This window comes from Scatophagus argus, chromosome 17, assembly GCF_020382885.2.
Source record: "Scatophagus argus isolate fScaArg1 chromosome 17, fScaArg1.pri, whole genome shotgun sequence".
In the NCBI taxonomy this organism is placed as follows: Eukaryota; Metazoa; Chordata; class Actinopteri; family Scatophagidae; genus Scatophagus; species Scatophagus argus.
This window is the reverse complement of record NC_058509.1, coordinates 6,067,421-6,089,330: the sequence shown is the minus strand read 5'-3', so window position 1 is coordinate 6,089,330 and position 21,910 is coordinate 6,067,421. Positions and strand designations below refer to the sequence as shown.

The following is a 21,910-nucleotide window of genomic DNA, read 5'->3' as shown; positions in this document are numbered from 1 at the left end:
TAAGACTCGTCTGTAGTCTCTCTGGGGGCTTTTTGCAGGAAGCACTGTACCAGAGACGGAAGGAGATAGATTCCCGGACAAGCAGGAAACAGTGGCGGTGACATGGCATCACTAATCGATATGAGAAAGCTCTAACTTGGGGGACGGGGTCAGCTCTCTTGATGAAGCAGGACCCGTCTCTCCAGGCCTGTTCCACTGTTGCTCCCCTGGCACGCCATCCTGCCATCCCTCCACACCCTTCATTTCCTTTCTCAGCGGACATCCTTTGAAATGCTAAACAATCAGGGCAAAGTCCACACCTCGGCTTTCCCCTCGAGACACCAAGTTAATTTTCCCCTGGCACCGCTCGGCTCAGCCGGGCCGTCCACGCTTCCCTCCCCGCAAGCTGGTGTTGATCGAGGGATAAGAGCATGAAAAAAGGCAGATTAGGGAAGTTAAAGCGCAAATTGTGATTTTGTCGTCCATCATTGTTATCAGCAGAAGAATGGCAGCTTGGCACAAATAAAACATTTGTTTTTAATTTACCAACAACTCATTTACTCTCGCAGCAATTAGATGATGGAATTAATTTGCACATGAAACAATGCAGCGTCTTGTGACTGAATTAAAAACTGTAGTTTTCCCTGAAGGTTTCTTTTCATTCTGTAATATCAAACTATTGACTGTCTGGTCTGCTGCAGCGGAAGGCCGTCTACATGTTGTACCTTTTCCTATACTTCTTTTGTTTATCAGTGTTGCGTTATCACAAGATTCTGTGAATTCTTCTGTGCTGTTCCCAGACGTTTCACTTGAGAACCCCATGTGAAATCAATTTTCCATTGCAGGACAATTACAGCTGAACAGATTTTAAAATATTTCATTAAGTTAGGTTAATAATTTCCTTCGAGGTTGCTGAAATTATCTCCACTAGTGATTATTATCAAGTATATATATAATTTTAATTTGGGTTGTAATTTTGCAGCCATTGTTACAGTAAACATTTTCAGGTAGATTACGAACTACAAAACAGTTCATCTTCCATTCTTGTATTTACAGTGGGTTATTTACTGAGCCCTAGATGGGCAGGGACCAAGCTACAAACACTTTGATCATCTGCTGCTGGTTTGTTGGAGGCTCCCTGCAACTGCCAACAGAAAATCAGGGAAGCCTCTTTTGTCAAGCACATCACAAAGCCGCAGAGCTAAATATAAAGACATCAGGAGGCTCAGAAAACCAAAAACACATCTCTTCGCGTTAATCTTAGCTAGCTAGCTACGTGTCTCGTACCTTTCTGAACTTCTTTTAAAGTGTTTCATTTTCCACCTCACGTTGCGCACTCTCTGTATTCAATCGTCATCCTTGTTTTATCTTATTTTTACTATTTTATCCTTTTTTTTCACTTTCCCGCTTATTTGCCGTTCATTTCCTATCCCCGTCTTTATGCTCACTCTTTGTCTTCTGTACTTTCCTTGATGTAAAGCACTTTGGGCTGCATGTCTTGTATGAATGAAAGGTGCCACACAAATAAAGTTCAGTTCACATTAGTTGCTGCCATTGTGATCTGACTTGGCATTCTCCTCAGTAACGTCTCACATCTCACGTCTCAAAATATTAAAAAGGCAGCAGACAGACAACTCCTCTCTCGTTTCCAAAGGGGATATCTATCCCCAGATCACCACTTTATGGCAATTTTCCAGGAAACCAGGATTCATTTCAGGAACTTGAGGACCTCCACCTGAGTTTTGGCCCCTCCACACTAGTTTCTGCAACCCAAAAGGCCTCTTGTCCCTGATGAAGTATTTTCCAAAGGTCCATCAAACAGGCTTCTGCAGAGCAAACGTTTCTGTCTGCAAGCAAGCTCAGGCTGTCTCTGCTGTCATCAGGACTACAGATGGAAATTTTACAAATGTTGATATTTAGATGACATTCATGTAGAGGACTTCCTGACTAGTCTGAAAACAAGCAAGATAAAAAGGAGGAGTGGGTGAGTGAAATAAACAAAACTTAAATGATATGCTAATTGCCTCGATGTGGTTACCTTGTAAAGATCATAGCTACAGAGAAACACATCTCGCCTCTTCGACTTTTCAAGCTCTCTTTCCACTTCTGCACGTCTGCTTCTTAATACTTGGTTTAATTAAGCAGACTGTTGTCTCCGGAAACGTACAAGTAACTTGTCAAACAAAGCTTTTAAAACAAGCATCAAGACGGTTCAAAGGGCGCACAAAGTCTCCTGTGACGACTCCGCAACGGCCAATAAATTCCCTCGAAGGCCAAACTTCCTCTTTCACACATAACGCCCTGAGGCCGCGATTCATGGCTGATATTTAATGATGACGCAGATGGGTTATCATTACCAACATCACATGATCTCTGTGCTCGTGCTCCTCATGGCCTCCACTCAGATTTGTGAAGCTCTACCTTTGCTGAAGGCAGCAGTGCCGTTCTTCATTACCTCACAGTGCTGTTCATACATCGCTGCCTTTACGTCAACAACGCTCTTCTGAGAAATCCTTAATTAACACGGGCAGAGCTGAGGTGTTTGGTTCAAGTCAACAGAAAAGGAAAAAAAAAACGAAACACCCCAGAGACTGAAAATATGATGTTAAATGAGGTCTGGACGACGCTGAGGTTAGCGCTGACCACACTGGCTAGAACAGCTGTTTGCCTGTGCTATGTTGTGGTTTTAAACAAACACTGTCACACATGCGTACGTATACATATATATTTATACACACACACACACACACACAGAGCCTGCCTGTTTCTGTGTTTTGGTCAGGAGCAGACCGAGCCTCTGTGGTCTGGTAGGGTTCAGTAAAACACACATGCTCTCTGTTTACGTTGTGCTCAGAGGCCTCCTGTGGTCTGGCGTGACACAATCCGCCATCCCAGCACACCAATCACCGATACTCTCCATATCCGACTTTCCTCCTCCATCTTTTTTCCGCTCACATCACTCCAAAATACTTATTTAGCTTTAGTGTCTCTTCAACTCACCTCATTTTCTCCCAGCTTGGATATATTGACTCTACTCGGAAATTATGCTCTGTTTGGGTTGCACATGCAGAGATAAGCATGCGTTTGGCTACGTTCAGGTCATTGGTTCACGGTTTTGTAATTTCGTGTGCGTGCAGTTCGTCTTTCTTGCCTCAACTCACTTTCTCACCACGTTAATCTCCCCTTCTCTCCCTCTCTCTCGCGGTTTGCCTCCCAACTCTGTCTGGTGCCTCTCATTTTGCAGTCTATTGTTGGAGGCCAGTGAGTTTACAGGGGAACCGGTCGGCCTGAAAACACAAGCAGGGGTCGGCGTGGTCGCAGCCGAGCGTGACGGATACAATAACCCCTGCAGCGGAAGCACCCATGTGCTAAATTACTGCCACAAATGTTCTTCCACCAGGCCGCGGCAGGACCATCACAGCCACTCAGCTATCTCAAGCCCTGACGCTCTTTCCCTTTTCCGTTACATAATTGCAACCCAGGCCAAGTGCGCCCAACAAGTCAAGCTCCACTTAAAGGTGGGATGAGGTTGATAGGAGGAGGGTAGTGGAAGTGCAAGATTTAGACTGCCGGTTTACTCTTAAAGAAAACAAATCTGGTGTGTTTTCCGACGGCTTGTAACTGCAGGGAAATACAAAGACAGCCTTTCAAAGTCAGATTTCCGTGCAAGATACGTATGGTAAAACTAGTATAGCTGAACGTGACTTCATCAATGGGGTTCATTGGTTTAAAAAAGGAATGTTGTTGTCCTGTGTAACAAGCTGAACATGACAACTACAGCACACATCTACACAAAGTTTAACACTGTTGCATGGTTTTTCAGTGATGGGTACAGAACTAAAGCTGCAGACGCAGGCCCTCTGTAAAAAGCAATGACCGGGAATTAATCCGTGGCGGGTTTAACTCATGTTTATTTTCCTGCACGGGATTTGTGTGAAAAAGAGCTACAAACAGTAAGCAGTTTGGTTAGGAGGGAAAAAAAAAGAACATCAGCTATTTTCTCCTTTGGCATTTCCCCACGTGATTCTGCAATTTAAACTTGCTCACCTTCCTGCTAGCAGCCACAACACCTATTGTTTGCAAAGGCCAGCCACCTCACACCTCCCATTCACATCTCTACAAAGCCAGGCATTCAGTTGCGTGGAGGAACTTGGACATCTCACAAAAATTCAAATGATATGGTTTCCTGAGACTGGCTTCTATTTTTAGATGGAATATTTAAAGCTGTTGAAAAAAGGAGGACGAAACACAATGCTGGCAAGTCAGAAGAAACACGTCTTGGTGCTTCCTAACAGTTTAAATTTGTCCCCTAAAATGAAAAAGTTTCTACAGATGAAAAATCGTTTGCAGCATTTAGAGCATCACGGGACATTTAAGGTCCTTACAGCCACTTTGAGTGGAGGCGTCCCACCTCACCCGAAACTAAGTAGTGCCTCAGCTAACAATTCTTAATTTTTTATGAAAGCTTATTAAGCTTTGGGGAAAACAAGGAGAGCTACATCACACATCAAAGACTGTGTACCTAATGAGTCAGGTGATTGCTTAAACACTCACCAGGTATGTATGCTGACAACAAGACGAGATGTGTCAGGATCCGTCTGATTCGGCACAGCAGGTGACTGATTGATCTATCACATCGTACATTTGCTTCGGAGCAATTAATCAGAGTGGCGTAGGGGGGGAAAAATACAGGTTTTTCAAGTTGGGAAGCGTTTAGGAAGCTCCTGAAGAGGGAGGGAGGGTTTGTGTGTGTGCAAATGAAGAGTTTGTAAAAATGGCGGCTGAGCAATCAGTGGCCAAATTAAAATATGTCAACGCAGCCATTTAAGTTTTTCAGTGTAGTCGATAAGGAGCTTCCATCATATCAGACAGGCTGATGAATGACATTAAATAACAGGCAGTTACTCTCAAATGGCAGAAAATAGCATAAAAAAAGTTTATCACCTGCGTGACGTCTTTAGATGTCTGGTTTTGTCTAACCAACAGTCCAAAAGCCAAAGATATTCAACTTCTGCTAATACAAGACAAAGAAAAGCAGTTACACACTGGACAACTGAACCAGGGAATATTTAACCTTTTTTTTATTTATTTTTTTATTTTTATTAGTCCAACAACTAAATCAGCAAATCAGCTAATGGTTTCAGCTCTTAAATGGAGAAATATGTTAATTTTTAATATATTTGCTAACACAAACCGAGGGCGCCCGACAGATGAAGAGCATTAACACAGAACATTGCTCTCTTATGCTCTTAGTGAACACTGATGTCATATTGATTCATAAATGGTCAATGTGCGCTTGCCTTCGATTGGCTATTAACTGACCCATTAACATAACATATTCAGATCCCATTTTACTCTGTAGACGTAGCTTGTTTGCCCTAATGAAAGCATCTCCAGTAAGAAAACAGGGGCAAGCAAGAGAAGAGCCACAAGAAGTTTACAGCTACAACAGGGGAAAAGACAGGATTTGATCCTCATTCTTGGTTTTGCGTACAGTTAAAAGGATCATTCACATTCGTACAGTTCAGCGAGCGAACACAAACCCTGCGAGCAGACAAGCGATTTTTGGCATGCAGGCTCAGAGATCCCCGCTGGATGTCGTCACGGAAGACCCGCGCATCATCATGGCAGTAAATAAGAGCATGAATTACCATGGAGAAATGAGAACTGTCATAATGACTGAAGGGGAGGGAAGAACCATCCAATGAGGAGCCTCTTAGCACAACACTCCTTCAAACTGTCGCGGGTGGCAGTTTGCATTTCACCAACTCACACAGTGTCCAGCTGTGCCGGACACAAAGGACAAGCTTATTCATTTGCAGCCCAGATTTCCAGTCTGTTTCGAGCCGTGTTTATTTTGTGTGCGTATGCACATGTGCAGCCGTCCGTGCAGTAACACACTGATAAGGAGTGACAGACTGACATATACAGCCTTGATAAGGATACGTTGGGTAGTGTTATCTGACAATCATTAGCTAGACAGCACTGTTAACACACACGTCTGACCTGAGGAGGACAAACCTCAGCATGTGATCAGGATGTGACAAGAACGACAAAGAAGAAAAAGTGAAAACAGTCAAATTATGAGGTTCAGTATACAAAACCTGTGATTGAAGAAAAAAAGTCTTGGATTTTTTTTTGTTTTTTTTTTTAAGTTACTTTATTAATCCCAAGCTGGGAAATTACTTCTCTGCATCTAACCCATCACTGACTGAAACACACAGGAGCAGTGGGCTGCACTGCACAAGCATAAATTGGGAGTTAAGTGCCTGGCTCAAGGGCACATCAGCTGGCTAATGGGGGGTGGGGACATTATCACTCCACCACACTCAAATTTTTCCTGCCCGTCCGGTGGGGGAATCGAACCAGCGACCTTCCGATCACAAGCCGCTTCTCCAACCTCTAGGCCACGGCTGCTTTTAAACATAAAAAATATGCGCGCACTTTTTTCAAAGGAATGTTGATTCCAAAATATGCTTGCATCAATTTTATAGATAATTCACTTTTGGGACTTGTGTGACCAAGCCTCAAACAAACCAAACAAGTCTTTGTAGGATTAAGCTTTTAAAATATAGCAAATTTAACATTCACCCAAGTCCCACACAAAAGGGCAGAAGCTATCAAATGAAAGCACTTCAGCCATGCAACATAACATCACATTTCTTATAAAGGTCTGTCAATCTGAAAGTGCATCAAATAAAATATGCATGACATTAAAAGTAAGAGGCTAGAGTCTGGAGTGCACCTGGAGTTAATACCACATGACGTCACACGGAGCCCCTGGAGATGACAGGTGATGCGGACAGCTTTGAAGTGATTAGTGGCTAACGGGACTAGCGTATGCTAATCTCACATTTGCGCTCTGATTAGCTGGGAGAGTGAAGCTAATGCTAACCTGGTGCTGTTTGAACCTCCAAAGACAGAAACAGAAAGGAGAGCAGATCTTTAAAGGAAAAGCAAGCGCAGACACTACGTCTTTAGAACAAAATGAAACTTTAGAGTGAGCACAAACACTAAGGGGAAGATTTGTTTCAGTCTGTGAGTCACACGCTGTTGAAGTGGTTAAATGAGAAGATGCAGAAGCTTTTTTACTGTGTGGGCGAGCCTCAAGCTTCCAACATGTAATGAGGATGATTGCGGCCTTTCTCTGTAACTGTTCTGTGGACTTGCAGAGGGCAACGTGCCCAGAGCGTGGACTCTGATCACAGCATCTCACGGCTGTTTGTAAAGCTATCTGGACATAACACCAGTGAGGTAAATATTACATGAAAAAGCCAGGGGTGACTGTGTGTCTGGCTCCAGCTCTGGTAAAAATCTACATGAAGCTACACAGTGAAGCAGGTTTCTGTTCACATGGAGCAACTTACTCCTTTTTAATCAAATGTGCACAGCAGAGGAGATGCCAGTTTGCACCACAGTAACAGTGACAGGTATGGGGGCTGTTGTGTTACAGATCAAGTTCATACAATAGGTGAGATGAGAACTTTTCTGCAGCTGAAGATTTCTTGACTTATTTAAGGACATTTAAAATGGAAAATGCACAGCAGATTTGGCAGCGATGATGAAGCTACAGCAAAGTCAGTAACGACAGAGCTCTTAGATCTACTTGCCTCAGCCGTCCCAATGGATACGGCAGCTGGGAAATGCAAAGCAACGCATCTATTTTTCGGAGATGTAGTCCGTCTGTTCCCGTTCCCAAAAAACCTCCCCTGTGTCGTCCTCTAAAAAGCTTATCAGCATCCAGAGATGCCGCCGGCTTTGAGGCTCATTTGGTCTCACTTCATACTTCACATTAAATGCAATTCATTGCATAATGAATCTCCTCTGCTCCTCAGACCGTGTGAACTCAGTAAATTCACTCAGCGTTCACCCAAAAAAACAGGCCTTTAAGGTCACTCTCTGATCCTGGATGAAATTCAAATGAAATTTGCACCACGTTAAAAAGAGAGTGCAGGAAGTCAGACGTCTCAATGTCGCTTATCAAAAAAATATTGGTGAAACACCGGGGCTCATCACAAAGAGGATGAGGAGACTGTGCCGCACTGTACGACTGCATGGGTATGTGTGGACATGCTGCTTAATATAAAGAGAAAAACATAAAAAAAAATACATGAATAAAAACCCGTTTTGCTGATACATTATTCATGTTTTGTAGCTTCTGGGGGTTCCACATGAGTGGCCACAGTTAGAGTTAGCGCCGGGTTTCGGCCAAACAAGATGCTGCTGAGTATGCGTGAGGGAGGGAGGGGTGTGTGTGTGTGTGTGTGTGTGTGTGTGGACAGGGAGAGTGAGGCTGAGCGGGAGGGCCGCCTGAAGGCTGAAAAAGAAGAGCATTCACTGAGGAAAGCAGGAACAAAAAGTGGGAAAGGAAGGACATGCACATGAATCAGCACTACTTCACTGAAGAGAGTATGCAGGCGTGGCAGCATGCACATATGCACATGCAGATGCACAATTTAACACGCATGCACACGCACGCACACACACGCACACACACAGAGGGTGAGAGCTCAGACTGCAGTGTAAACGTAACACATACTTGCCTGGATTTCTGTCTGTCCTCTCGTCGGCTACAGAGCAAACACTTTGCAGATACTCAGACGGAAAAGCAATCCTCCACTGCCCAGGCCAAAGACAAAATACACACTTGACTAAATGACTAAAACAGAAAGACTTGACATAATAAATAGTGAGTGTGTTCAGACATATTCACTCATGCTTTCCTTGAACTCCCAAAAAGTCAGCAATCCCAGAAGAATACAAGTGTGTGTGTTACAGATAGCAAGCTACATCGCTGTGAGCAAACACTCCCCAGTCACCAGATACCCCACAAACTCCAGTCTGGGCTCACTACAGCAAACAGAACTGCTTCCTTTCACACACACACACACACACACACACACACACACACACACACACACACACACACACACACACACCACACACACACACACACACACACACACACACACACACACACACACACACACACACACACACACACACACACATATATCTGTGGCTGAGGGAACCTCAGGAGAATCTGACCTATCACCTCAATAAAGAAGCAGTGATACTGAAAACACTTTGAGAATATCGCACAGCATTTACTTTCACCTGCTGACTGAATGTGCACCAAAATCTGCCATCGATGTCACACGTGTGAGAGCAGATGAAGTGAACAAGTGCTTGAATTTCAAGCAACCGTATGGACGTGCAGGTACATTAGCCAAACCTTCTTTGTCTGCTCCGGATTAGCATTTCGAAAGTGACAGGAAGCGAACCACAATTAAACACAAAGTCTACATTGTGTATCTGATGTTGTATCTGATGTTTCTGGGTCAGTTTTACTGCTGCATTGTGGTGTATGTTGCATTTTACTCCTTTAGATGTTTAAGGCTGAGCTCCTTTTTACTACTTATTCATACACTGCTGCAGAAATGCATCATATTGTAGAAGATCAGGATATGTTTGTAGTATTCCTAAAAAGTCATATTTTCATGAGCTCAGAAAAACAGCCGCTTTCAGAGAGCTTTTGAATCGCTAATTTAGCTTAAGACGTGGGAGAATTTTCTCAACCCTCAGCAGGAGTCTCTCAGCAAACTCACCAAAGTTGGGAGTTTTTCACTTGAATGCAAGGGAATGAATTGTAATCTGAAAAGTAACAAGCGACTGAAGTTGTCAGACAAACGTAATGGGCTGAACCAGACAATATTTGCCTCGGAGATGAAGAGGAGTGGAAAGAGTACGAGTAAAGAGACAGAAAAGTTGTTCACCTCTGAAGGTGTCTGGGTTCAAATCCAATTAGTAAATGGACCCAACAAACACAGCAAATGGTGTTTGTCTAAGTGGGAAGCCCGTGGAAGATTGTGTCATGGTGGCTTTATCATTACATCATACTTCTTTAAAGCCGATCAATCTGACTAAAGCTCAAAATGATTATCTGCATGTTTGTCTGACTGTGAGGGTCCACGTGATGTAAAGTCAAGTGCATCTCAGCTGTAGCTGCAATGTGAGAAAATGATCCTTGTTAATCAAGTCAAGTCTCTCTGATTAAGTCGCAAAGACTGAACTGGTCTTCGTATCTAAAACTCGCGCTGCCGCCGCCAGCTCGACGTTTCTGTTATCAGCGTGTGATTGGTTGGAGACGTGACAACACACATCCTTCATCGACAGAAGCCGATGTGAAGCCTCTTTGCTACAGGATCCTCATGCTGCATAAGCTGAAGCTCGGCTCACCTGTCTCAGCCGAGGAACGTTGTGTCTAGCGAGCGAGCTGCGAGGGCAAACACGATGCAGACACTTTGAAAACAAAGTGCTGTCGTGTCACAACTTTCTGGGGAAATAAACACTTCAATTCACCCCCACAAAGAAAAAACACCCCATCGAGCCGCTAAACAAACCGGCAGGCTATGCCTCTCTCTCTCTGCTGCACATCTTCTTTCTACTTTCCTCTTCCCTTCTTTACCTCAGAGTCTCCAAAGGATCACTGGCTTTCACCGCTCGAGCACTTTCTCCCCTGCTTTGCTTTTTCTTTCCTTTAATAGCTGGGATGCAGTAGGATAGACAGCACCAGTCAGGCTGCAGCAGGGTAAAAAATTAATTCAATGAAATGGGAAAATCATCCTACAGCTTGGCGACGGGACCACAGAAAGAAACAAGAGGGGGAAAAAGTAGCAGAATATATTCAGGAATAACTATAGGACACTAGCTGGATCTGCAGGCTACGTTCAGAACCCGTGGAAAAGTGCCACCAAACCTCCATGGAAATGACTCATATAGCAAGGAACGTTGCTGTTCCTCAAATGTTTCCATCAGTGATGTAACGAGATGGCAAAGGAGGCCAGGGTCACGAGAGGCCACGCTGGCGAGCTTCTTCAAGTTGTCACACGTATGCAAAATTAAACAGCCGAGCATGCTGGCTTTTCAGGCCGTGGGAGTGTGAGGCAGAGGATGGCTACATAAAAGAGACGAAGAAGAAGAAGAAGAAAAGCCAAGGAGAAAATGTAGAGAAAGAGAGTGGGCGTTAATGTTAAATACCCAGCATTACCACCAGCAGCTGTCCTACCTCGCCTCTCAAAAACAAGCATGCACTCCTTCTACTCTATCAGAAAAGGAGGCCCCATCAAGCTCATGAATAAACACCACGCAACAGCACCACCAAACACACTGCCAAGGAAACTGGGAAAAACCAAAACGATTCTTTCCTTCCTCTCCCTGGTCAATCACACGCCCACGCTCTGGGCATACCGAGACTCTCCTTGGTGAGACCAGATGCCTTCTTCTCTTGTAACCAATTGTAACCAACTCCTCCGCCGCCACCTCCTCCTCCTCCTCCTCCACCACCCGCCCAGTAAGTTTTGGCTTAGCCACTGATCCGTGAAGTGTTGAGCGATCTGCCAAACCAGGGCATGGTTGTCGATGGCTGGAGCTGTGAGAGCAGCTACTGTTGCCAGTTGTCGTGCCGGCAAAAGGAAAAGGGATGCACGAGTAAAAGAGGCTGCAGCAGTAGGAGAGTCGGGGTCGATGGAGAGGGGCTGAAACACGAGGGAGTAAAAGGAGACCATATGGGGAGGCTGCAATGTCAACAAGGCACAAGCGTCCCTTCTGGAAAGAGAGCAAACTTTAGCACAATAGGACCCCTTTGGAGTGCCTGGGGGCAGCCCCAAACTTTTACACCCCAAGAGTGGAAGTCAAACCAAGCCATAAAGCATGATGAACCAGACAGGGAAAAGAGCCCTTCCATCAGCTTGCCAGGCAGCCAGATCTGCTCCAACAAAACCCTCTTTCTCTGCTCGAACCCTTGGCCCCTTAAACACTGAGCCATGCACGCATTCTTCAGTGACATAATGCTTTTTTAAGCTACTGCCCTCTTCAACTACCCCCCGACTCCACCACCTCTTCTTTGCCCTTACTCAGATTTCCCCCTTTTGCCAATTACTATTTGAATATGAATACCAGCAGAGGGGTTGAGTGTTTGTTTTCGCTCCTGCGGTGGTGAGAAGTGACAGAGGGTGGTCAGCATGCAAGCTGACGTCAACGATCCGCATTCCCATTGATGTGCCATCGGTAGGTGTTTGCTGAACTGCCTCTTGGGGCCATAAAAGCTGCCATAAAAACTAGCTACTCCCCCACCTCCTCCCCACCAGCCCCCCCGGTGGAGCTGCTGCAATGCCCCGAGGGAGCCGGGGAGCTCACCGGAGGTGAGGTCTGCAAAAACTGCTGACAATGCTTCTGCACTGCGCTCTAAATCGGTTTGTGTTGCGGTCTCATTTGGAAAAAAATGCTCATCTTTCAACTACGAGCTCTGCGTGTTAAATGTGTCAGCGTCCACAGCAGATGTAGGCCAGAGTTTCAGCCCACTGCCCCTCATTGATGAGACAACCCTGGTCAGGTGCTCCACAGCCCGGGAGTCATTCAGGAAGAGGGACAAATCCCTGGGAGCAGTGGGACCAGCAGCAAAACCCCCCACCTCCCTCTGCTCGCTGTTTCCACACACACACACACACACACACACACACCCTGACCTCTCATGCACTAACACACCCTACACTGCACAGTTTAGTAGCGGCAAGATAACAGCCATATAACCACAACCTAATTCAGTCACAGTGAAACCGCTCTCCACTTGACTAGTCACATGAACAAATACAGGGGGGTGAAAGGGAGTAATGTGTTACTGTTAATGAGCTAATGTGTTGTTTAATCAGAAACCAGAGTCCTGCATGGAGCTGGATGACTGCTTTATTTCAAGACCAGCTAAATTTACTTCAAAGTTGACATTTCTCTGAACAAATTGAGTAAAAAGAACAACAGCAACTGCACTTCATTTTTCTTACGTAGAAACAATATAAATTTACAGTACCTTAGTCCTGCAATAACTGATCTTTGTACTGCAACAAGCTCTAAAAAAACATCACCTTGTAAAAGTCAAGAGGGCAAATATGGCGAAACAAAGTTTCTTGTTTACAATAAATGTGGATTTGGGTTACAACCTGGCGATGTTAAGTGGAAATATGCATGCTCCTTTTAGCTCTGTTTTAGTCTCCACCAGCTCCTCCAGCTGTGAGAGGTTTAAAATTTTACTGTATTCACCAGTTATCTGCTAACTTTGTCTGTTTGCTGTTTGGTGCCGGGCAGAAAGCATCCAGTGAAGTTGAAAGCTTTGAGTGTTTGAAGCCTTAGCCTGGCATCAAACACTACTTATAAACTTAACAACTCAGCATGTTTGCCATTAGAATTTGTGGCTTTTAAATACATTAAGAGACAGAAGACAAACAAGTGCTGGTTCACAGTCTGACTCAGTTAATGTTTTGGGGGAGGGGGAGATGGAAAAAAAAGAAAAGAAGCAAAACCAAGTGGGCTGATGGCAAAGCACTGCAGCAGCTGAAGGCGGGAATGTTGGAATGACGGAGTTGGGAAAATGTGCGCTGAGAACAGCGTTGCCCCCCCGTCCCGGCATGCCCCACGCCACACAGGGAAGAGCCGAAATGTTTTTTTAAATGCTGCGCCAAAAGAAAAAGGACAGATTTCAGAGCTCGCTTCTGTTGCCAAACCTGCAGACAGCAGCCATATCTTTCCTTTCACCCCGTCCTCAGCGGTGAATCTAATGAGAAGCCAATCACGTGTCTATCCTGATCATCGCTTTTTTTCTTTGCCTCAGCCAGTCACACACCTGTCTGGTTTAACTGAGTTAACAAGGACCCAATCGGCTTCTCGCTCTTTTTCTGTTCTGCGCTGTGAGCCTTCCACACACTCGCTTACCCGTCTGCCTGCAAACTTTTTACATCATTGTATCAGGGCTAAAGATGAGCGAGTGGCAGAAAGAAAAGTAGAGAAAAAAGAGGAGAGAGAGAGAAAGAGGAGGGTGTTTACAACTTTTACTACTGCGTCCGGGTCTCTTATTAATTCATTCCTCTTAAACATTCCCTGACTGTCCTGGGAAGGAAAGCCGTTCTGACGCCTTGTTATTCTTCACTGTTACTGCAAGCACAACAAGCCTTTGGACCAGTTTTCTTTTTGTCTCCCACCAGAGTGGAAGTGAGCAGCTTTTAATAGAGGAAATGATTCCAGGGGCCGACCCACTGCTGTGTTAATACCCTCATCGATTTTCATTTTGGGGGGGAACCCTCCCAGCTGATCAATCTCTCTTCAGCACCGGCAGCTGGCCTGCGAGGGAGGAGGGGGGGGGGCAGCGTGGTTCACTTGGGCTTCACTGTCTGATCCGATGTGTGTCTGTGAGCCGAGTTCATGTCCATCCCCTTCTAGAGCCCTCTTCCCCTCCCCTGCCGCCGCCACCACCTCCGAGGCCAGGGGCGGCTTGGCTGCGCTGATAATCCCTCAGTGAATGTGGGTCAGCGAGTGGGAGCTTTACCTTCGTCACTCAGCGAGGGGACAGACAGCGGGGTCGTGACCCCAGTCATCCCGAGTGCACAGGCACACACACATACACACACACACACGTTTGTGTTCACACGCTTAAACACAAAGACCCAAACAGAGGGATGCACACACACACACATACACGCCCTATGGGGACATTACACAGACTTACTCAAACCATAACAATTACTTGTCTAACCATGGGGACTTGAATTTTGTCCCCATAGGGTGGGTGAGTCCCCACGAGTAACTGTGAAAACTGGTTTTTGTCCCCACAAGGTAAGAAAAACACATACACACACACAGACAAAAAATATCTGAATGGATGAGCAGCACAACACAAACCACATGTGAGCAGATGTGAGTGGAGCCGAAATGGTGAGAAGACTAACTGAGAAGCTGATCGACAACTGATCAAATTAAACACTTTTTTCTTAAAGCAAATTTAAAAAAGCACGAATGGCAGCATCTCAAAATGCATCATTTGGTTTTGCTGTTAGAAAAACACACACTTTTTCCATTTTGGAAGAGCTGGTCAGACATTTTAAGACGCCATCTTGGGCTCTGGAGAATGATGGATGATTTGCAAACCAAACAATTAACCGAGAAAAGAATAAAATCATCATGTTATTCACCTGTGACCTGCAGTCTTTGATTGTGATGGATGTGAGAATTTGACTTAAGCACTTAAGTTTATCACTAGAGACTGAGCGCTGAGAAAACACTAGTTATGAAGGGAAAGAGACACGCCGACGGATGGGAGCCCCAACAAGCTTCGCGGTGACACGACGCCTCTCACCAGATGACACCGAATGAAACTGGAGCGACCGGAACAGTTAAAACAGAAGAGAGAAAGACGGCGGGGGTGAATGTCAGGAGGGGTGTGAGATGGATAGACGGCCTGATAAGATAAAATAACAAACAGAGGTTTAAAAGCTTAAATCTGTCTCTTGCACACACACACACACCAAAATATCAAAGAGTCCTAATTAAGCTGCACTGCATTCAAACTTATTATCCTCCCATCATTAACATTCTCCATCACAAGCTCGGTACTTTATCTAAGAGAGAGCAGGCAATCATGAAATATTCATGATTTATTAATCTGACTACAGAAAAACAAACAATGGCAACCCGGGGAGTGTGACACCCTCTTCTGCCAGGCAGCAGAGGTAGCAACGCGACTCGCTCGGCACTTCAGATCTCCAGCAGGAGTCCAGTATCAGGCGCCGTCGACGCCGCCGCCACCGCCGCGCTGGCATTCAGGTGAATGCCCGTTATTCCCACTCATAATAGTGTTTTACTGAGATAAGGTGGAGAGGAAGTGTTGCGGGTTTTCTTCACTTGGCCCGGATCGGCTTCTGCCTCTCGTTCTGTGGCGTCGTGTCAACAAAATGTCAACTGCAGCGCCGTCGTTAAGGACGAAAGGGGGAGAAATGGAAATGTGGCAGAGGGCCATCTCGAGCTGAATCACATCAGCGTTTCCATGTTGTTCCGATAGAGAGGAGGGAGGGAGGGAGGGAGATGAGGAGAAGGGAAGAAGTAAAAAGAAGCAAAGCAAAGGGAGGGAGGAGGAGGAGAGGCTGGCCCTCCCGCCTCCCTTTGCTCCCTCTCAGTCTCACACGCCTCTGAGAGAAATTTTCTCAAGTGGGGAAAATTTCTGCTGATGGTACAGTTGTGAAAATGAAAACGTCGCGGCTCTTGGTTGATGTTACCGTCATGGACTCCTAATGGGGAGGGGAAAAAAATCCCACCACGCGCGCAATTTTCTGGACTCTCGGCGTCTTTCATCCCAACTCGCTCAGGACACTCCGACATACGCCGCGCACTATTATCACTCAATCTCACACCCACTCGCCCTCCTCCTTCCACACACATATACACACACACACACACTTTTGGGCGCGCTTAGAAGACGCAAGCTTTCTGTATCCCCTCTTGACTTTCTCATTCTCTAAATCTCTCCCTCCACTGGCTCTTTGTAGGCCTCTTGCTCCCCCCCGGAGTGACCTTGAGCGGCAGCTGCCAGTGAAGTAGCTAAAGTGCAAAGTCAATACGAGCCAACAAAGCTGGTTAAGTATTAAATGGGGGGATGATGACGCTGCTGTTAGTCAGAGAAGGGCTTAACAAAGAGAAAAGGAATATGTGCGCCGTGACTTTAATGGGACACTCGATAGTAGGTTAGCGACTTACTTCGACTGTACGGCTGACTGTTAGATGACAGTGTGATTGTGATTTTAACAGCATAATCTCCTTGCCGGTGGGAGGAGTGTGCTTACACGCTGGGTTTAATGTGAGGCTACATATACCAAGCAAGTTATGCCATTGTATTAAGTACAGGCTGTAAGTGTCAATCAGAATAATGTTTTAGTCCTCTGCAAATGACTGAATACAATGAAAAAAATCCAAGCTTGAAGTCATTCAAGACAGAAATGGGAAGTAACGTGCCATAAAATCTTACTTCCTGTTTCAAAGAAAACTCTTTTTTTCCAACTTAAACTGAACTTAAATGGTAAAGCAGCTTCATAGCGTTACACCACAATCCCCACCTAATGTGAAATCTCTATTTTGGAGCCAGTAATAGCCTTCCACTGTCCTCTCCCAGGATCATTGTCGGAAAGCCCTGAAAACTCAGTGGATAATGTAGCAGTGAATGGGCCCTTTCATCAGCGTTTGGCCATGGAAGTGGACTGGAGTGACTCCAATTGAAAGCTATTGCGGCTAAGAAAATCAATTAAATAAATGTGGGGGGCGTGCACAGTGCGTGTGTGTGGGTGGGAGCCGGTTCAGGTAGTGCCGGCTTCCAGTCTGTCCTCTTGCCGCTGCTTTGTATGGCAGCAGCGTTCCCCTGGAAGGCAACGGGGTCAAAGGCCAGGAGGCACAGATGAGCTCTGCAGCACCAGCCACGGCAACGTGAACGCACGTATTTACGCGTGGGTGTGCGATTGCGGTCGGTGGGTGGATGCATATTGCAAACAACAGAGTAGATAAAGCCAGAGCCTACCGCATCAGCAAAGTACACGTCAGGCTAGATTCAAACAGCATCCAGGTATGTATATATTCTGTACAGCCAGGCGGCCTGCCTTGGCAGTCCTCCCTCCTCGGCCGCTAACAGCTGCTCTGACACGTGTGTGCATTCCTGAGTCTGCAACACAGCGTCCCCCCGCAAGGCATCGCCTGTCTGCCCTCAGCCTCTGGAAATGGTGCACTAACACTGGCCCACTGCATATAGATCCATTTACCTGAGAGAGCAACGTCAGGCATTTCTGCAAGGCGTGGGCAGGCACCCAAAGGGTCTTAAATTAGATTAAAATGAAAGACGTCTGTTTGATTAAATTTAAACAGACTGCTAAATCATACACGGGAAGAAAAATGCTATAAATGTACTGCTTTCACTGCGTTGCCAAATGCCAAAGTAGGCTATTAATCCAAGCATGGGTTATAACCAGGAAAAATCAAGAAAAGTCACAAATGTTTCACAAAAAGGTGTGAAAATCACTGAGATGTGCGGTACGACAAGCAGAAGCAAACCGCAAGACAAACACTGCGACAAAGTTGTGTCATTATGAAACTGGATTCAGCAAGTTTTGAGTGGGGGACAGAAATCAAGTGCAGTATTGATGCGGGAAATGAAATGACTTACAGACAGCGGTATTGATCAAAATAAATCAACGGTGAAACACGTCATGCTGGAAAGAGCGGGCAGTGAGCGCTCTGGCTTCCCTGAGCTCCCTGCGATCGGCAGTGTCAATCAGCTGACTGTGGTGCAGAGACGTTCTCTGAGACGGAGGCACCTCTGGGGGAAACCAGGGTCCCATCCGCTGGGAAACAGAGCCGTGAGCGGAGCAGAGGTGGGCCGTCCAGAGACAACTGGAATGTAAGATAATGGATGACATATTCCTCTACAGGTGACACTGAGCCAAAGGCATCGCAGGAGACAGCGAGGGAGAGGATGAGTGAGTGCGTTAGAGGGAGGGAGGAAAAAAGGATGACGAATGGATAGACAAGTGCATGCTTGTGAAGTTTTGTTAGAGCTCCCCTTTCTTGAATTATCAGGTCGTCTGCGAGGAGCTGGAGGTTCATGTCAAGTTCAACGAGAGCCACTTCCCTTCCCTTACATATCTTTCTTCTCTTCGCCCCCTGCTCCTTTCTCTCTCTTTCTGTCTGATCGAATGGAAATATGTGTGGGTAAACTTTCCATATGCTCCCCATCTGTCCTTTCCCTTTAACTTGAAATGTGCAGGTACACACCCACCCACAAGGAACAATGTCGACAAGTGCTGTTATCACATGCCCGAGTTTATCCAGGCTTTACAAAGGCACAGGTTGATAAATGTAGATCAAACTGATGTCACTCACAGACAAGTGAACCTGACAGCAGAGTTCGCCACGTAATGCAGCTATGTAAACATCAAACAACACCCTCTATATTAAAGCATACCAAGAATTCAAGTACAGCGGCTGATCCAAAGGGGGAATCGTGAATTAGCACCTTGACAAAGCTGAGACCTCCAAAATTAGAGGTAATCAGCTGTCCCTGGGGGCTAAGTGGAAAAGATGGCACTAACTCCTGGCAATGAAGGTGATAATTAACCCATTATGACTGATTTATTTGCAGTAAATCGCCTCATAATTCAACCAAATTTGTTACATACCACATCCTGTGCAGTAAACTTCACTGCATGCCCCTTTAACAAGGAAGCAGCGTTTTGTCATGACAAGGTCATGTAGCTCTGATTCTAATTTCAGACCAAAAAAGCCTCCTTCTACTTTCACTTAATTTGCACTAAGTACAGGGTGCAAATCAAACAAGTCCGTGCATATCCTGGTAAAGGCGGCACAGCTCCTGCTCCCATGGAGCGGGGCTGGAAGCTGGTGGAGGAGGGTGAATTCCTTCATAGGAAAGGAGGGGTGGGGGGGTGTCCAGGGAGCTAATAGACTGGCTGGAGATCTTTTAGTTCATGCTTGAAAGGGTGCAAGGAGGTGGAGCGGAGGGTAAAAACCAGTCATGTAGTGGGACATAAAAAAAGCTGTTTAACTATGACCTGCTGTTGCGGATCTTTTCAGTGCTCATCCACTGACGGTTAACCAGTTACGTGACCGGAGTTTGAAAGTTATTAGTGTGATTTACAAGTACTGAAAGGGAGAGTAAAGTTATATTCTGTATTAGTGGCTGACACATATCTTCAGCTAGGAAGGACACAAGTGAAACGCGCACACGCTGCTTGCTTGGGATGTGAGTGTCAGCCCCCCGCGCGCGGATTTCGTGCGTAAAAATTCACCAACATTAACAGGCAGCGCGTTTTTATTTTTCCAGTTAAGCACCTGAGTGACTTACTTGTCATATTCTGCGTTGTCCTTATCACAGCGCGCGTCCTTGTGCTTCTGCCAGTCTTTGCCATGCTTGCAGGTGGTGAGCAGCACCACGTCCTCCGCGTTGTGGACGTGATGTAAGGCATTCCTGGTGTCCGAGCCGATGCCTGTCAGGTACCGCTTCCCCTTGAACACCAGCATGTATTTTCTAAAAGGCGGGATGGAGTTGTACTTGAGGTACCCCCTCTCTCCGCCCGTCCTCGAGTGCTCCTTGGAGAAGAGGGGGATGGACACGTCGAAGTTTGGCCTGAAGTTCTCGGTGCTGATGCTGGCTTTGGCCAGCATTGCCTGACCGATATCAAAGCCCAAGTCTTCCGTATAGTCCGGCCACGTCCCCGAGTACAAGTTAAATATGAGGTGGTTCCTGCCGTCGTTCCACAGAGGCAGGTTCTGGACCTTGGTCTTCAGGTTGTGGACGTATTGTGGGGACAGCTGGTCCCGGTCCAGAGTGTCCAGGCTCAGGACGAACAGACATGCCTGTCCGGGGTCTGAGGTGTAAAATCTGGACCCTTCAATGGTCGATAAAATATTCTGATAACTCTCTGAGATCTTCTCCCCCTTCTGCTGCGGGTAAACGTAAACTTTGAATCCGTTCTTCCGACACAGAGAGAAATCAAAGCATGAATCCATGCGGCACCGCTTGCCTTTGTAAACACTCGTGTTGACGTCCCTCTTCTGCCTCGGAGTAACGTGCAGGTTGTACTCCTCGGTGTCCGTCTGATCCCAGGGCATGAAAAGATGTAAAGGGTCCGAGAAGTGGGGCCAGGGCTGGTCGGGCCGGTACCCATTTCGGCTGCGGTCATGCCGGCTCCTGCTCGCCGCTGGAAGTTGAACCCCTCCCAGGTAGAAGAGAAGCACCAGACATGCACCGGCGGAGAGCAGGATCAGGTAGCGTTTTTTGGCCTGCATGTGTCCTGGGAACAGGGGATAGTTGTTTAGGAATAATTAACGTAAAGTAGCCCGAAGTTAGGCTCTCACCAACCCCGGCTACACCGCTCCATCCTCCGGCAGCCTCCAAGGATCCCCAACCCCCCTTCTGCGTATTCGGTTCCCAAATCCAGCAATTGTTCCAGTGCATGTGGGCGATTTTAAAAGTATTGTCCCGTTTTCCCTCTTCTGTAGAGTTTCACCATGTCGCACAGCGCCTACAGCGGGGCTTGGGTGCACCTAAAAAGATCCGTGCTGCCCGGACCCTCTCGGACGCAGATCACATGCAGCGACTCTCTTCCCCCGCGCTCCGTCTCACCCTCATTCAAGCTGCCTGTATGGGGCTATTCAAATGGTAAAACTGTCCGACGGTCGTCTGGGAACTCTATCCCCCCGGCGGAACAGCGGCAGGGGTCCCCGAGGCTCTCCCAAACGGAAAGGTACACCCCTGTTTGAATGTTAAACTCGCTAACACACTGACCAGGGGAGTGTAAAAAGCTCCGTCGGTGTGGCCGCCGCGCTCGGATCCAGATGGAGGGGGTGAATTCGTCCTATTCCCCCCTCTTTTATCACTCCATGGTCCCGTGTGAGGAGAAGCAAACAAAAAAAAACGGGGAGAGAAGCGTCGTAGCGCAGGAGCAGCTCAGCGGTACAACTGTAACCTGACGAATCCCTGCATTTCTCCTCTTATTTATTACAACCTCCCCTCATACACTCACATACGCCGCTTTAGAATAAAAACCTGGTCGGCGTGGAGCCACGCAGCAGGCGAAGTTATCCGGCCGACACGGAAGAAACAAACACTGATCTCAGACCGGGTAAATTAGCTGAGAAAATGTTCAAAAAGACGGGATTCCTTGATCCTAGTGTCCAATTACCGAGTGCTCAGTTGTTCCGATTGTTAGTCGGTAACATTCCAATCCCGACACGACGGCAGCTGACGCGACGTCCCATCGATGGCATCGGCGCCGCTGATTGGCCCGCATGTGGGAACGGAAGAGGCGGGACTTGCGGGAATGCACCCATTCATCACCGGAGTCCTCCGCATGTGCAAAGCCTCCAAATGCAAGCCTGTGGAAGTGGAGTTTGTGATGAGCCAGAGAGCAAAGTACACTCGGTGAAGGAGGCTTTATATTGCATATCACATGTAGCCGCATTGTTTTTTATCTTTTAAATAAGGCCTATCTAATTGTATTTTTAATTTCACAGCAAGGCACTTTGTTCATTATTTGTTGTGTTTACACACAGC

The 21,910-nt window shown here is 46.4% G+C and overlaps 1 protein-coding gene across 1 annotated transcript in view; it reads right to left on the bottom strand.

Annotated features, from left to right (window-relative positions):
- ext1b (exostosin glycosyltransferase 1b) overlaps positions 1-21,627 on the bottom strand; it is a 106,931-nt gene extending 85,304 nt beyond the window's left edge. Inside the window, exon 1 of the mRNA XM_046417460.1 lies at positions 19,700-21,627. Coding sequence (XP_046273416.1) covers positions 19,700-20,643 — 944 coding nt within the window. The 5' untranslated portion in view covers positions 20,644-21,627. The remainder of the gene's footprint in view (positions 1-19,699) is intronic.
- Between the last annotated feature and the right edge of the window lie 283 nt (positions 21,628-21,910).